The following is an 18174-nucleotide window of genomic DNA, read 5'->3' on the forward strand; positions in this document are numbered from 1 at the left end:
TCTTCTTTGACCTACGTAAATACATTAAACAACCTCTTAGAAAATAAATAAAATAACATGAATAAACATGTAGAAAAGTGTCATGCAAAGATACGTGCATGATTCTTCCAAGTCAAAGCTAGGCACATATCATATCATCCCCCTTAAAAGAACCTTGTCCACAAGGTTGAAATTCGGACACAACATTGGAAACTCCCACGGTGGATGCCATTCGAGTCTTCCAACCGCGTTCGGAGCAGTCGCAATGGGGCGCCAAGGTGGGTGCCACTCGCGTTCATCGGCTATGCCTTCTCTCGGAGATTCGTTGTCCTTTTGCTGTTAAGCCCTAACACGTTTAACCTTAAAAATAACGCAGCGGAAAAAGAGCTTTAAAATTTTCTTCCGTATTAACAACATTTCTTTCACGAAGGATCCAAATCCTAAAAATGTTAAACGTACTATAAAAGAATTTTACAACATTCATACTAAAATTTAGATTTCCAAACGTTTTATACTTCAACTATGTGACCAATCTATCCGTACAATCCTTGCTCTTGACTCGATCTACGTCCGCTTCACTTCCATAGCAGCAGAAGAAGTCCGTGTAACACCTGTGGGCATCACATACAACTTAACCATTAGTCAAAGGCAACATCATATAACATTAATCTCATGTAATTAAAGATTGAATAACGTTCGTCAATTTAACATTAATTCATCCAATTATTCTTTCTCATCCTCTTATTCCGGGTTCGGTTTAAGTTTCGTAAGAATCCGGTGTACTTGTTCCTGCATCACATACCAACCTCAAACGCATAATTAGTAACGTTAAAATTCTACGTATCTAAATCATGCACATGTACATGTTTACATGTATACATATGCGTCTACATACGTACATGTCCTCCTATATTTCTACATACCTGCATATACTCATACGTACCTTCTTCTATACCAACCCCATATCTACATTCGCACATGCATTACTACTTCTCTACATACATTCATATATACCTACGTATCTTCGCATACGCATAATACACATCTACATACATACATACCTTTACTTGCATACCCACGCATCTAATTACATACATACATGATTACATCTTCGCATATGTATTTACATACATACATACATAACTACATACACACATACCTACTCACATACATACATACATACTTACTTGCATCCACATATATATATACGTTCGTACCTACACACGTATGTACTTTCATATTCAAATACATAATGCTCATGCTCATACATAACTACTTACGTACATACATACACCAATACCTACATATATACATACATGCATACATAACTCCATACTTACATACATTCATAAAATGAATCATAACTACACCCGTGCATACCTTAGCTCACACGTGCATGTACTTACGTAATTTTCCTAAATGCATTCATACATACCTACTTGTCGGCCATTTTATATACATCAATCATCCCATTCAACCATAACAAGAAAACTCTATATGTATACTAAGAAGTGAATCGAAAGTCACTTACCTCGAGCGTTAGTGTTCACGCTTGTTTCCTCGCCTCTGCTTGACCCGTTAACCTTCCGTTTTCGAGTCCTTGCTAATGTGATTCCTATTCTTTCATGTCATCACAATTACATTATGGTTAGCACACATGCTCATTCATACTACATTCGTTTCTTTCCATTCATACATTACTTGACTTTTTATTAACCAAATACCACATACATAAGGCATATAGACTAAAAGTCACCTTGTTCCTTATTCAAGCAACTCAATTATCATCATACGCGACACATAGATTATCTACTACAATACGCCTGACTTCTCTACTATTACAATCATATCCGAGAGGCTAACCATGCTGTACATTAACGCCAGTTTTACACATAGTAACGCTTTAAACACACCTTAACAACTGTAACATTCACCCGAAGCAATATTTAGTGTTTAGTAAATTGGTGACTAGAAAATCATATGTTTTAAGTTCACAAAACACATTATTTTCATTGCCGCATTTTTTTCTTCACGCAGCAGCTGTTCGGGGTCATTTTCCCCCTTTTTAATCACCTAATCCGACTTCGACTTTCAAATAAGAATTGTAATATGCGAAACAAGCTTTCCAACGATATAAGGCTCGTTGTCTAATTCCTAATAACGAATGAGATACGGCCTTTACAAGATGGCTATCTAGGGCTGTCAAAAGTGACGAATTTACTAACTTTTTAACACAAACTTGAATCAATTCAAGTTGCGTGTAGGCATTTTATCAAACACTTTGTGGGCGTACAACAAAAAGGCACAATGTACAAGTATTTCATGCTCATATTCTACCACTTGTTTCCAATCCTCAACAATAACACTACATCATATTTCTTTCAAATCCTACTCAATCTAACTAGTAAGAATCGATCATATAGCATGCCATACATCAAAATTATACAAGAATTGAACATGGTAATTCATTCATCTCACCATTCTTACTAGCACAAGTGGGTTTTATCCCAAAACATCAAATTGCTTAAAATCTTACATAGTTCATGTTCTACACGGTGATTCTAACACATATACATGATTAATTTCACACAATTTCACGGATTAAACCTAAACCACTTCATACAAGATCATCAAATCATAAATTGCAACTTACCTTATGATCAATATACTTAGATTAAGTTGTATCCAGTCTCATGCATTCGATTTGTGTCAAGAACCACCATTAATTTGCTGAATTTTGACCTTGATTGAATAAGTAGGGTTTCACCCTTTCTTTCCCCCTCCTGGTCGCGATACCCACCACGCACCCAACTACTGGGTTTTTAATTTTATTATGTTATTTATCAATCTTACACATTCAACCCCCATGCTATCTATTGTTGTCACCTAATAACCCTTTTCCAAGTTTTATAAACTTTCTTGATACTTTTAAACTTATCTAATTATATAAAACACTTAGACATTTTAAGAAAACAACTTTCAAGTTGTTCACTTTGGCCCCCATGTTTCGTTTTAATTAAATAAGGCTACAACCCCTCGTTTAATACCAACGATACTAATATTCAACTAGGTTAATTATTCCTAGTTAATATTCATTTACGGGTTCACTTTTACCCCTAACGGTATTTTACCCGTTCCTTTATATTAACCGGGTTTAAATTACCAAACCCGTTTTTGGGGTGTTACAAGTCTACCCCCCTTAAAAGAGGTTTCGTCCCCGAAACCTTCCTTATTCGAGTCAAACCAATTCTACTCTTTCCCCTTTCAAGTTCCAGAGCTCTTATTAGTGTCCTTCATTTCATATTGCTAGTTTCTAGCACATATCATCCCTAGCATTTCATTTATTGAACTTAATCCAAAAGTATACAATCCTTACTCGTATTGATTTTAAATTTACGGCTTGTCTCTGACTTCCTATTTAAGCATATTACCTTCATATATCGAAATAAATTGATTTATTTCATTCTACTCATACATCATGTACAATCTTTCATTTTATTCGCTTTGAGATCTACTTAGCATCTCATTACTAATGTTACTTCTAATTATCTTAATGTTTATACGAGAGGACAACATATCATTATAGGCATACTATAATCATTTATTTATATCAATACTTACTCATAATCACAAGCTAAACATCTTACTAACCTTGACTTCGTCGTGTATGCCAGCGGTTTGTGGCCCGAGTCGGCCCGTTTCTTCATGGGTTCATGTAATGCTTTCATTGATTGCTTCCATTGATTTGTTGAGCACCCGCCTATGCGCATCCTTTCAATAATGCCTTGTTTAAATGAACATGGCCTACAAGCCCAACATCAATATTAGCACTTTCCATCGATTATCATCATTATTACCTTTTCTCCATACTTATTTTATTTGGGGTTTTACACGCTCCTAATTCTTTTATTCTTAAAATTATTTCATTAACCTTTTTGCAAAACTTCCTCTTCCCGACCATACTTAAGTTATCGTTCAGGTTGCATCCCGTCGTTCATTCCGACTTCACGAGTCAATTAACAACGTGTCTAGTATGTGGCTTAATCAAGGTTTTCTTTTCTTGACTCGAATTTTAAGTTTTGCATATCATTTATGGTCATTCTTTCGTCCTTAAATCCGTCTCGCGGATTCATACTTATCATTTGTACCTTTAATTGTGATTATGTTTGAATCCGTCTCGCGGATTCAAATATTGCATTCATACATTTCATTCCTTGAATCTGTCTTGCGGATTCAAGCATTGCATTAACATCTTTCATTCTTTGAGTCCGTCTCGCGGATTCAAGCATTGCATTTATGCATTTCATTCCTTGAATCCGTCTCGCGGATTCAAGCATTGCATTAACATCTTTCATTCTTTGAATCCGTCTCGCGGATTCAAACATTGCATCTACGCTTTTCATCCCTTGAATCCGTCTCGCGGATTCAAGCATTGCATTCATACCTTTCTTTCATGTTTCGAATCCGTCTCGCGGATTCTAACATAGCATTTCATGTTTCGAATCCGTCTCGCGGATTCTAACATAGCATTTCATACTCTCATTTTTGAGAGTCTTACATTTCTCTTCACCCTCACGTCCACCTACTACTTAATTCTAACGGACACACCTGTAACAATTATCACGGGCTCACGAAAGTCATGCGTTTCTTGTGTACTGGCCAGGTACACAATCCACACACTAGTTTCGTGTCTTCGTGTAATTGTCACCTTATGTCCGAAGAATTAGGTTTCGGCACGTGTAACATTTCCAAAACTTCGTTACCATTCTTATCATTATTTTTCACTTAAAATTTTCCTTTCATTGTTAGGTTTTACCATCACATGTACTTACATATATTAAACATATGTACTTGGGTCAATATGTCAAATTACATACCTTGGTGTCGGTGCTAGACCGCATCCACAAATCATTCTTTCCAAGCAACCATGCTTACCTTACACATAACATATAGTTAGTTATCTTCCAATACATACTTAAGCACATACTTACCTTTGCTTCTACCTTTAGATCTTGGTCGAGTCTCGGATTGTACGGGTTTCTTGTCATAAGAGCACACAGGTTCGAGTTCAAGTACCTATCCTCTTGTACTTGATTCTCTCAAACCAGGGCTCTGATACCAACTTGTTAAGCCCTAACACGTTTAACCTTAAAAATAACGCAGCGGAAAAAGAGCTTTAAAATTTTCTTCCGTATTAACAACATTTCTTTCACGAAGGATCCAAATCCTAAAAATGTTAAACGTACTATAAAAGAATTTTACAACATTCATACTAAAATTTAGATTTCCAAACGTTTTATACTTCAACTATGTGACCAATCTATCCGTACAATCCTTGCTCTTGACTCGATCTACGTCCGCTTCACTTCCATAGCAGCAGAAGAAGTCCGTGTAACACCTGTGGGCATCACATACAACTTAACCATTAGTCAAAGGCAACATCATATAACATTAATCTCATGTAATTAAAGATTGAATAACGTTCGTCAATTTAACATTAATTCATCCAATTATTCTTTCTCATCCTCTTATTCCGGGTTCGGTTTAAGTTTCGTAAGAATCCGGTGTACTTGTTCCTGCATCACATACCAACCTCAAACGCATAATTAGTAACGTTAAAATTCTACGTATCTAAATCATGCACATGTACATGTTTACATGTATACATATGCGTCTACATACGTACATGTCCTCCTATATTTCTACATACCTGCATATACTCATACGTACCTTCTTCTATACCAACCCCATATCTACATTCGCACATGCATTACTACTTCTCTACATACATTCATATATACCTACGTATCTTCGCATACGCATAATACACATCTACATACATACATACCTTTACTTGCATACCCACGCATCTAATTACATACATACATGATTACATCTTCGCATATGTATTTACATACATACATACATAACTACATACACACATACCTACTCACATACATACATACATACTTACTTGCATCCACATATATATATACGTTCGTACCTACACACGTATGTACTTTCATATTCAAATACATAATGCTCATGCTCATACATAACTACTTACGTACATACATACACCAATACCTACATATATACATACATGCATGCATAACTCCATACTTACATACATTCATAAAATGAATCATAACTACACCCGTGCATACCTTAGCTCACACGTGCATGTACTTACGTAATTTTCCTAAATGCATTCATACATACCTACTTGTCGGCCATTTTATATACATCAATCATCCCATTCAACCATAACAAGAAAACTCTATATGTATACTAAGAAGTGAATCGAAAGTCACTTACCTCGAGCGTTAGTGTTCACGCTTGTTTCCTCGCCTCTGCTTGACCCGTTAACCTTCCGTTTTCGAGTCCTTGCTAATGTGATTCCTATTCTTTCATGTCATCACAATTACATTATGGTTAGCACACATGCTCATTCATACTACATTCGTTTCTTTCCATTCATACATTACTTGACTTTTTATTAACCAAATACCACATACATAAGGCATATAGACTAAAAGTCACCTTGTTCCTTATTCAAGCAACTCAATTATCATCATACGCGACACATAGATTATCTACTACAATACGCCTGACTTCTCTACTATTACAATCATATCCGAGAGGCTAACCATGCTGTACATTAACGCCAGTTTTACACATAGTAACGCTTTAAACACACCTTAACAACTGTAACATTCACCCGAAGCAATATTTAGTGTTTAGTAAATTGGTGACTAGAAAATCATATGTTTTAAGTTCACAAAACACATTATTTTCATTGCCGCATTTTTTTTCTTCACGCAGCAGCTGTTCGGGGTCATTTTCCCCCTTTTTAATCACCTAATCCGACTTCGACTTTCAAATAAGAATTGTAATATGCGAAACAAGCTTTCCAACGATATAAGGCTCGTTGTCTAATTCCTAATAACGAATGAGATACGGCCTTTACAAGATGGCTATCTAGGGCTGTCAAAATGACGAATTTACTAACTTTTCATGCTGTTTTGACCCACTAAATCTCGTAACCAGCATCTTGTGACCAAATAAGAATTGTAACATGCGAAACAAGCTTTCCAACGATATAAGGCTCGTTGTCTAATTCCTAATAACGAATGAGATACGGCCTTTACAAGATGGCTATCTAGGGCTGTCAAAATGACGAATTTACTAACTTTTCATGCTGTTTTGACCCACTAAATCTCGTAACCAGCATCTTGTGACCAAATAAGAATTGTAACATGCGAAACAAGCTTTCCAACGATATAAGGCTCGTTGTCTAATTCCTAATAACGAATGAGATACGGCCTTTACAAGATGGCTATCTAGGGCTGTCAAAATGACGAATTTACTAACTTTTCATGCTGTTTTGACCCACTAAATCTCGTAACCAGCATCTTGTGACCAAATAAGAATTGTAACATGCGAAACAAGCTTTCCAACGATATAAGGCTCGTTGTCTAATTCCTAATAACGAATGAGATACGGCATTTACAAGATGGCTATCTAGGGCTGTCAAAATGACGAATTTACTAACTTTTCATGCTGTTTTGACCCACTAAATCTCGTAACCAGCATCTTGTGACCAAATAAGAATTGTAACATGCGAAACAAGCTTTCCAACGATATAAGGCTCGTTGTCTAATTCCTAATAACGAATGAGATACGGCCTTTACAAGATGGCTATCTAGGGCTGTCAAAATGACGAATTTACTAACTTTTCATGTTGTTTTGACCCACTAAATCTCGTAACCAGCATCTTGTGACCAAATAAGAATTGTAACATGCGAAACAAGCTTTCCAACGATATAAGGCTCGTTGTCTAATTCCTAATAACGAATGAGATACGGCCTTTACAAGATGGCTATCTAGGGCTGTCAAAATGACGAATTTACTAACTTTTCATGCTGTTTTGACCCACTAAATCTCATAACCAGCATCTTGTGACCAAATAAGAATTGTAACACGCGAAACAAGCTTTCCAACGATATAAGGCTCGTTGTCTAATTCCTAATAACGAATGAGATACGGCCTTTACAAGATGGCTATCTAGGGCTGTCAAAAGTGACGAATTTACTAACTTTTTAACACAAACTTGAATCAATTCAAGTTGCGTGTAGGCATTTTATCAAAAACTTTGTGGGCGTACAACAAAAAGGCACAATGTACAAGTATTTCATGCTCATATTCTACCACTTGTTTCCAATCCTCAACAATAACACTACATCATATTTCTTTCAAATCCTACTCAATCTAACTAGTAAGAATCGATCATATAGCATGCCATACATCAAAATTATACAAGAATTGAACATGGTAATTCATTCATCTCACCATTCTTACTAGCACAAGTGGGTTTTATCCCAAAACATCAAATTGCTTAGAATCTTACATAGTTCATGTTCTACACGGTGATTCTAACACATATACATGATTAATTTCACACAATTTCACGGATTAAACCTAAACCACTTCATACAAGATCATCAAATCATAAATTGCAACTTAACTTATGATCAATATACTTAGATTAAGTTGTATCCAGTCTCATGCATTCGATTTGTGTCAAGAACCACCATTAATTTGCTGAATTTTGACCTTGATTGAACAAGTAGGGTTTCACCCTTTCTTTCCCCCTCCTGGTCGCGATACCCACCACGCACCCAACTACTGGGTTTTTAATTTTATTATGTTATTTATCAATCTTACACATTCAACCCCCATGCTATCTATTGTTGTCACCTAATAACCCTTTTCCAAGTTTTATAAACTTTCTTGATACTTTTAAACTTATCTAATTATATAAAACACTTAGACATTTTAAGAAAACAACTTTCAAGTTGTTCACTTTGGCCCCCATGTTTCGTTTTAATTAAATAAGGCTACAACCCCTCGTTTAATACCAACGATACTAATATTCAACTAGGTTAATTATTCCTAGTTAATATTCATTTACGGGTTCACTTTTACCCCTAACGGTATTTTACCCGTTCCTTTATATTAACCGGGTTTAAATTACCAAACCCGTTTTTGGGGTGTTACATTTGCAAGTTCTGGTTGTCTTGTTGGCATGGCGGAGTGCTGAAGACACGAGCCAAAATTGCGGCTGGTGTAATATGTCGGTTCGAAAGAGGGTGGTGAGAGGGTGCAAAGTGTTCGTGAGATGATGTGGGTTTAAGCACCGGTACGTGTGCGGTATTCGGTGCTGGGTTTTGAACAACAGAAGACGTAGGGGTGCGGTGTGGTGGTCGCGTGACTAATGGTGTGGCAGGTTTTGGTGGAGGATCGAGAATGGTTGTTGGTGGTGGTGGTGGTGTTGTGGTAGCGGCAGCGATGGCAGGAGCTTGGAACCGGGGACGATTTTTGAGAATATCGATCATCCGAGCAATATATGACTCGATTTGATCGAACAACTTGTGTTTGGATAGAGTTTGAGCGTCCATTAATGTGGATCAAGACCGCTCTGATACCAATTGATATGAACCAATCGGATTTGGGATAAATAATCCGTTGAGTGGATTAACCTCAAAAGAAAATAGCAGGAAACAAGATTTGAGAAAACTCTCTTTTAATATTTTTCATTCATAATAGAAGCAAATTACAAAAGGTAAATATAAATAGAAACAAGACTCAAACTTCCCACTACTCCTTAACCCATGTAATACTAAAATAGTGCATAAATTACCAACTACTTTGACTTGACTCTTTCTTAACCATTGAAACAAATTAACAAGTAAAAATAAATATTATGCATAATTAAATAATGCAACTCCCATGCACATGTATGCCTTAAAGTAGCTTCTGATGCATATAATTATTAGCCAAGGAATTGAGCACATAACAATCCACCCCACTCGAACTATCTTTGTCCTCAAGGATAAACACGGAAGGAACTTGATGTTGCGCCATGGCGGCCGCCACTCGGTGCATCCAACTACATTCGGATAAGTCGTAGTGAAGTGCCACGGTGGTCGCCATTCACGTTTCTCTATCACACCTTTGACCGGCATCATGTTCTTCTCTGCCGGCAATGAATTCCCAGCCTTCCTCAACCGAGTACGAAGAATTGTGATTGTGGGTTTTGTGACTGTGAATGGTGCACTTTTCGGTGGCAAAAGGGCTATGCAAGCGGCTTGTTTCGGTGTTGCTAAAGTTGTTGGTGCGGTGGCGGAAACGGGTGGCGGAAGTGTAGGTACGGGAGCAGAAGTTGGTGGTGGTGATGCGGCAGCGGGTGACGGGAGCGGTGTAGAAAAAATGGGTGAAGTTGCCCATCTCCGGGACTCGTGTTTGAGAAGATCAATCATCTCAACAATCGTTGATATGATTCGATCCAACGACTCGTTCCATTCGTGAGCGTCCATGAGGGGATCAACATCGCTCTGATACCAATTGTTACGAACCTAATCGTTAACCAATTGATCCAAAGAAAATAGATCGAAGCTTGAAAGAAAATTAGAAAAAACACCAAGACTTAATTCATATTTCATTCATAATCTCCAACAAGAACATACGGCTATAAATAGCCTTACAAACAAAGGAAATGAAATAAACTAACTTCCACGAACTTGAACGTGAAATACGGAGGAAATGTGAATATGCTAACTACCCACTATCCTCTTCTTTGACCCACGTAAATACATTAAACAAACACTTAGAAAATAAATAAAGTAACATGAATAAACATGTAGAAAAGTATCATGCAAAGATACGTGCATGATTCTTCCAAGTCAAAGCTAGGCACATATCACAGCACGGGTTGCAAGTGTAGAACAACGCACTTGCCATCCACGACCCACGCCAAGCAACAGCCTGGACCAGTAATCACAATGGTTGATTGTTGCAATGCCTATTGACAAATTGTTGAATGCAATAATCGTTGTAGTTAAATATAAAGAACTTGTATATTTGCAGCTTAAATATTAAATGAGTCATTCTTACGTTCGTTACTCATCATCAATTAAGAGTTCTCTATATGCATGTAAAAGTCGGTCAAGATCATACTCATTATGTCTCACATATAAGGTAGACACCACATTTTTTTTAACATGATAGTGATCTCGAACTTGTCTCACTAAGGTGCTCATGATCGTGTATTTAGGAATGTTTACTATAATTCTCACACGGCTTCACCCTTTTTCATTTTTTCTTTAATCTCTTATCATGAATCTTATATATTCAGCATATAGAACAAGATAGTAAAAGTTTTACCTAAGAAATGTATATAAAATCACCTTTTGTGTTCGAAGAAGGTTAAGTATAAAGCTTGTGAAGTGTAGTACGTAAACTTGAAAAAAAAAAAAAAGCTTCTTGTGTTGAAAAAAGATGACAAATAGCATGATATGTTCACGATCAACCGTGGAGATTCATGTTGCATTCTCAATTAAAACTCTTCTAGTCTTCTGTAGGTATTTTGTTGTTTCTGTTCCTAGTTATTCGAAGTAACCCAAGACCATGTTTTTAAATATCTTTTCTTATTATAAATTATATGTATTTTTTAAAAACATATAAATACTGTAATTGTTCAACCCAGGAGGCGGGGTTTCTTTTTATAAAATAATAAAAGAAAGGTATTCTATTAATAACTTTAGAAATAACTTTAGAAGAAACACGTCTCTTAATGTTTAATAACTTTAGAAGAAACACGTCTCTTAGGGTGAAGGGAGTGGAATAGGTAAACCCTTTACCGATCGGGGAAGCCACCGCCAACATTGGGTTTACCGATCGTGAAGAAGAATCTCGGTGAAGGTTTACCGAGTCGGTGAGAGGGAGGGAAATGGGAGAGAGATGGGTGTGTGGTTGGGTCCATTCCTTCTCAACCAATCATATATTTTTCCTTTTTTTATGTAGTTTACCTAAACCCATTAGGTAAACCACCGCCAACATTTTTGAGCATTAGGTAAATTGACGTGCCACTGTCTGATTGGGTGAATAGAGAGTTTACCTATTCCAAATAGGTAACCGCTCCCTTCACCCTTAATGTATTTGTAACAAATATGTGACTGACCCCTTAGAGGGGAGGTCCACTTTACGCCCGGCAGACATCCTTGTGTTTGGATGGGAAGGGGGGAAACACGCTTGTGTAGATCTTACTGGAGTCTCCCCCCTTGTCGGGCTCAAGGACAAAGGCTTTGTCGTAGGGCAAGCGGTGCTCAAGGCAGAGGCAAACAAAGTGACAAAACATGAGAAAGCCTGCCTGGAGAATCAACATGTGTTTGTCCCGTTTGCGTTTGATACCTTTGGTGGTCTCGCTCCTAACGTTGTGCGAGTGTTGAATCGGGTTCAAAAAGTCGTTAATGGTAATTCTTCATCGCTAAAGGTTTCAAACTTTGTATTTAGTAGAATTGATTTTTCTATTTAAAAGGGGGTGGCGGCGCAACTTGTTGCCCGACTACCTGTCATTGCTTTGTAATTGCCCTTTTTCGTGTGGAATGATATTGACGATGTTTATTTGAAAAAAAAAATATGTGACACAAAATAAAATAACGAACCCAAGTTGTAAACATACTGAAGAAACACGGAACTAATTTTAGGTTTATTAGTTGGGTTTATGTTTCAACCATAAGGGTTAATCTTCTTAATCCTTCCTGAGCTCGAGTGTGATCCTTCCTGCAAAACAGTAACACCCCGTTAAGCTCGTTAAGAGGGGAATATGGGGGTTTCCCTCTTAACCACTCTCCGACGTGAGAATAAGTAACTGCTTTGAGGAAAATAAGTGTGTGTTAAGAGTGAGATTATAGAGAGCAGAATGTCTAACCTATGTATGAAGGTCCCTATTTATAGCCGGAGTGGTGTAGGAGGAGATGGGCTGATGGGCCTTGGGCCGGAAGGCGACAACAAGGAATATCCTCTTTGTCTCTCTGGTGTCGACCGTTAGTGACTTCTAGAAGATCTTCGGTGCTGGCGCACCTTGATTGGAGCCACATGTCCGGGTTGTCGACCCTGTTGTCCTTCTGACATCAGCAGGTGAGTGGAGATCATGGAGCAGTTGTCGCCGCCCCCTGATTGGTGCCACGTAGGCGTCCTTGTGTACCTTTTGTCTCCTGCACGATTGTTAATCGTAGAGCACGATAGGGCACAGCCTGCTGGACGCTGATTGACTCATTCTTCTGCCACTTGTACCTTTGATGCTTCCTGAAATGGCCTTGCGTCGCTACTCTTGCGCGACCTTTGGTGTGTGTCCAAGTAGCCGGCGCAAGGTTCAGGGGTTGAGGGCTCTTATTCAGGATGCTAAGTGTGAAACCTGATGTTATATCTTGCGTGGACCCCGCGTGCGGCTTAGGTATTGACTAAGTAGCCCGTGCGGAGTCTGCAGATTAACCAGATTAGTGAATAAGGAGGATGGTTTAGCGCGCGACCCCATTGATCTGCACGGCTTTTCGGGACTATACCCCTTCACACCTTTAGCACATTAATTTTGTTATAAAAAAATACTGCTCGTTTACACATGTTAGCCCAACAAAATAAATAAACTAGCAATATTGGGTTGTGGAAAAAAAGCTGAAGATTGTCGTAGTTGGCCCTTGAAATATTGACTTAGCAAGTTGGTGGATTGGGCCAGATAAGTTGTTTAAAATTTAAATACGACCATGGTGAACTTTTAGCTGTTAAGCTGACGTTCTTCTTTATCCTCCAAGTTTGAGGTGTAAAAAAACCGGTTTGGGCTTGATGAACCAGTTCAGAGCCAGCCCAAAATACCAGTTTGGACCAAACTGATTGAACCCGGCCCCGATCCGGCAGTTTGGCACATGTTTGTGTTTTTTATGTGTCGAATGATCAGTTTCAACTTTCAACCCGAACCGGTTTTTTTAGCCAATTTGAGTGGGTTGAGGTTTTTAACCTTAACATCGGTTTACAACTCGAACCCGTTTTGAACCCAAAGTAATAACCTTAACGTGCATGTAGCGTTAAGCAAATAACCGAGCCTCCAAACCTTTCACTAGATGGCTTGTTGGAAGATGAAGCCATCAAGATTGATGGAGCTACCTTTTGTTTTCTTGTTATTTGTTTCAAGCTAAATATGGGAAAACTGGTTGTGTGGACCTCACGGGAAAACTTGCTTGTGTGGACCTAATGGGGGTTTCCTCTCTGGTTGGTTTAAGAGAAAACGGGTTTGTAGCTGAACAAGCAGCAACAAAGACAGAATCGAAGAAAGTTGATAAGCACGCTAAAGCTTGTGCGGAGAACCAACATGTTTTTGTCCCTTTTGCTTTTGACGCATTTTGCTCCCTAGCGCCAGAAGCTATCCAATTCCTGACCAGGGTCCAACGGGTCATCCACAACAATTGGTCAGCCTCAGAGGGCAGGGTTTTGTCTTTGGTAGATTAGAGTTTGCATTTCCGAAAGGGGTGACGGTGCAGCTTGTTGTCCGTCTATCTTCTGTTTTGATGTAATTTGGCGAGTATGTTACTAAATAAAATTAAGTTTATTTAAATTAAAGGCTAAATATTGAACTGAAAATTGAGGTGGCATGCTAAGAGTATTAAGTAGTGGTTAGCTATTCTAATTATGAGTTATTAAGTAATCTATAGTTCGTTATTCTTTTTATCATAATTATTTTACTAGTAGGTTATTTACTACTAGTAACCAGTTCTTTAGTCTGTCACCCTTTTATACTGTGTATTTTATGAAGTTAATTATGCAAATGGTTCTTATAGTTAATTGAAAATAACACCTTTGAGTACTACCTAATTTTTTAACATGTTCGGGCTCCATGGTTTCGATAATATAACACTTTTGTGTATTAAGGTTAATTGCCGTTAATTTTTCCTATTAAATCAGTGTAAAATTACTAAAATAGCTTTATATTTTTTTTTTGTTAGTATTGAAAGGTGTTACACTCAATAAACCACAAGGATTATTAATATGACTAGATATTACCCCGCGTGCGCGTTGCGCCGCGCTTCATGATATGATTACTAACACGATTCACCAAGAGTAGCTAAATAGAGCTATTTGCCAAGAACATGATTACCGATATTATTCATTAGCTGCAGTTAAGTAGACTAATTTGCATACCAATTGCCAACATGACAAATCAACTAAAATAAACATGTGTACAATCATGACTTTTTGAGCAAAAAGAGCTAAAGTTGACCTATAAACTTAGCTATAGTGATTAGTGGTGTGATGAATTATGTGGTACTGGCCATAACTTCCCATGAATACAGTCGTGAATGTTTACTGTCCACATAGCTTCCATCAATAATAAGGCAATGTGCCGTCTATAGGGTGGAATGCCATTCCTGATAAAAAAGTATAACGATGATTAAATATCTATATCTTGAAGCTTTAAAGAAAGAAAGGGAAAGGTATTTTGATTATTGTAGATATGATGAGTGGCATGGAGCCACTTGAATGGAGGTTTGAAATCATGTGACTCTATGTGCATCCAGTAGATGCCCAACTCAACAAAAACTAAATAAAGACCCAAGTACCAAACTTATGAAGTCCATCCAACATAGCCTGTGGTTGCAAAACATCTGGTACATCCATTTTCTGCAATATATATCTGCAAGTACATTGCTTTTCTAGTAGGGATGGCATCTGCAAGAGTGCAATGCAAGCCCATAAAGATTCGAGTCAGACACTACATAAAACATAAATTATTTTTACGTTTTTGTTACTTTGTGTAAGAAAAAGTTATAATTACATATGAGTAGTGTGTTCAACGAAAGAGCTAAGTTAAACCAAATCTAACATGGGCTCGAGGTTGAAACTATGTTTTCTTACTCAACTTATGTACAACTCGAGTTAACTCGTTTTTCTTTAATTAATTAATTAAATACTATCACAAAAGGAAAAACATATTCATTTACTTGACAATCTGAAACATATAAAGGACCCAACGAAATGGTTGCTTCGTGACATATGATATAACTAATAAAAATAAAATAAAAGCCAGCATGCATAATGTATGTGTTATAAAGAGCCTACAAGATATATAAGTTACCTTATAGTCGATGTTAACCTTTCCATTCGACATGTGCGGCTCACTTGTTAGCTGAGCAGGAAAAAAAGAAAAAAAAATCTTATAAATATTAAATTTATTCAGCCAAAACAATGTTAGATAACAAAGCAATTATGTAACTACTTGTAACCAATCAACCTGAGCATCGGCATTCATGCTAAGATTATCCGATAAGTCACATTTGACTCAAGAGTTGACCCGCCCATCGGTCAAAACCCTTCCAAAAAGCATCAACTACTGCCCATCAAGCAACGTTATCAGAGTCAGATCATTAGATCGACAATTAAGATTGAGATCGATAAGACAGGATTGTAAAATGTAAATAGCTCACCTTTGGATGCATAAAGTTAGCACTAAAAGCATAGTGTGCAGTCGGAATTTTATTATTTCAGCATATTGAGAAGGAATCTCCGTCGGTCCCATGAGGGTGCTGTAACATTAAAATTGGCTTGTCGAATTAAAGAGTTGTGAGATGGGGTTGGGGGCGGGGGGGGTTGTTTCAGTCAGGTTGACCCACAAACACTATTTATTGCATTATTAACTAATGCGTTATTAAACAAAATCTTAAATAAACAATTCAAATATAAGAAGGTTGTATGTATTTTTCAACCCGTTTGACATGTTATAATTATATGACCCGTTTGAAATTGAACACAACACAAACCGACCCATATTTAAGTAAATGGGTCAAAATGTCCAACTGTAGTTTTGCGCCAATTTAATGAACAAATGTTAATGTGAAATTAGTACCTGTGAGTTAGTGAGAACCTCTGATTGAGAAAGTTGGTAAAATCGACACGCATCCCCTCAAAATGTTACGCATTTAAGGACCCTAAAGAAAAAGAAATTGCATTCAGTCTAAGATTCTGTTAACATATAATCACAGCTAGGGGTGTCAAACGGGTCGTGTTCGCGGGTTAGCGGGTTCAACCCGACCCGAACCCGAAAATTTTACACGACCCGAACCCGAAAATCATATCATACATATTAACCCGAACACGACCCGAAGCTTCGTGCGTTGACCCGAACACGACCCGTTTAACCCGAGTTTTTTAATTTTTTTTTCTGAAATTAATATATTAAAATTAATATTTACTTAAAAACACAACTCCCGAACTCGACCCGTTAACCTAAACGGGTTCGCGGGTTCAACCGGAAACTGATCCGAACCCGCTTAGACTAAACCTCAACCGGCGAATTTCGTGTTAGATTCGTGTCGGGTTTTCGGGTGATGTCAGAAATTCACACCCCTAATCATAGCTTTATATATGTTTCTAATTTGCAAATAATTGAATGTTATAGTTTGCTAGAATTTATAAATCATCATGCATTCTTGCTAGAAACTGAAATCAATTTTTCATGTGTCCTTGTTTATGAAGTTTAATAAGTGCAATGTTCATAGACAAGGGTGTCAATTATGTCAGGTTGATGGGTTTCGGGTTGAGTTCTTCTACTCTAACCCGACCCATATATGTATTCGTGTCGTGTCGAACCCATTTAAAATTATGTCGTGTTTCGGGTCGACCGTTTAAACAAATTAAACAATCAATTACTCTACTCAAATGAATTTTTTTGTGATTCTATTTAAACAATCAATTACTCTACTCAAATTTCACAGGGTTTATATATTTAACTTAACTACAATATGATGCACATATTAGATCAAAGTGTATAAATAAATCTGTGAATCAGGAACGACACCAATATGATCCAACAATTGCAGAAAAATCACACACTGTGATGATTAAAATGAGTCTTGTTCCGAACGGAACAATTCTACACCTGAATCCTTCTAGATTTAACAATTCGGATTGTAACAACACATATAACAAAGTAAAGAAAAAAACAGAATGACCATAGGGTAACACTTGCCATAGTTGGAGCACCACACGAACTTCACATGGCCGTGACTATGCTTGTCTCTACATTCGTTTCATCACCTAAAAATGTAAACAAAACGATCCAGTTTTCAACAAAATTGGGTCATAGAAAAGCGTAAAAACATAACAGATTTGATGATCATGAAACAAAATTGAGTGATGCAACTAACCATGTAGCGAAGAACTTTTGGGGGTTTCTCCAGTCGATAAGGGTTCCATGGGTTCCGATTGTCTGAAATTGGCGCTGGTGGTGCCAATCATGTTGAACCACCGTCAGGTCCATCCACACCTGCAGGGCCAGCCGCTGCTAAGTCGTCGGCGTTGTTCACT

The 18174-nt window shown here is 37.5% G+C and overlaps 1 protein-coding gene and 1 pseudogene across 12 annotated transcripts; both read right to left on the reverse strand.

Annotated features, from left to right (window-relative positions):
• Positions 1-347: 347 nt before the first annotated feature.
• LOC110908572 lies at positions 348-6386 on the reverse strand. 12 transcript variants are annotated; one of them, XM_035982831.1, is made up of 5 exons: positions 6298-6386; positions 4857-5377; positions 3631-3783; positions 1511-1599; positions 348-590 (listed from the first exon to the last, which is right to left on the reverse strand). In XM_035982831.1, exons 2-5 carry the CDS (start codon positions 4889-4891, stop codon positions 544-546), a joined length of 324 nt encoding a protein of 107 aa, XP_035838724.1. In that variant the 5' UTR covers positions 4892-5377; positions 6298-6386; the 3' UTR covers positions 348-543. The 12 variants fall into 12 exon arrangements, 3 of the variants coding, with proteins under 3 accessions (XP_035838724.1, XP_035838723.1, XP_035838725.1); XM_035982830.1 differs by having other exon boundaries at positions 4857-5555; XR_004878898.1 differs by having other exon boundaries at positions 1511-1594; positions 4857-6386.
• Positions 6387-14948: 8562 nt separating this feature from the next.
• Positions 14949-17433, reverse strand: LOC110906857 (annotated as a pseudogene).
• Positions 17434-18174: the final 741 nt, after the last annotated feature.

The sequence above is a fragment of the Helianthus annuus genome, chromosome 14 (genome assembly GCF_002127325.2).
Source record: "Helianthus annuus cultivar XRQ/B chromosome 14, HanXRQr2.0-SUNRISE, whole genome shotgun sequence".
NCBI lineage: Eukaryota > Viridiplantae > Streptophyta > Magnoliopsida > Asterales > Asteraceae > Helianthus > Helianthus annuus.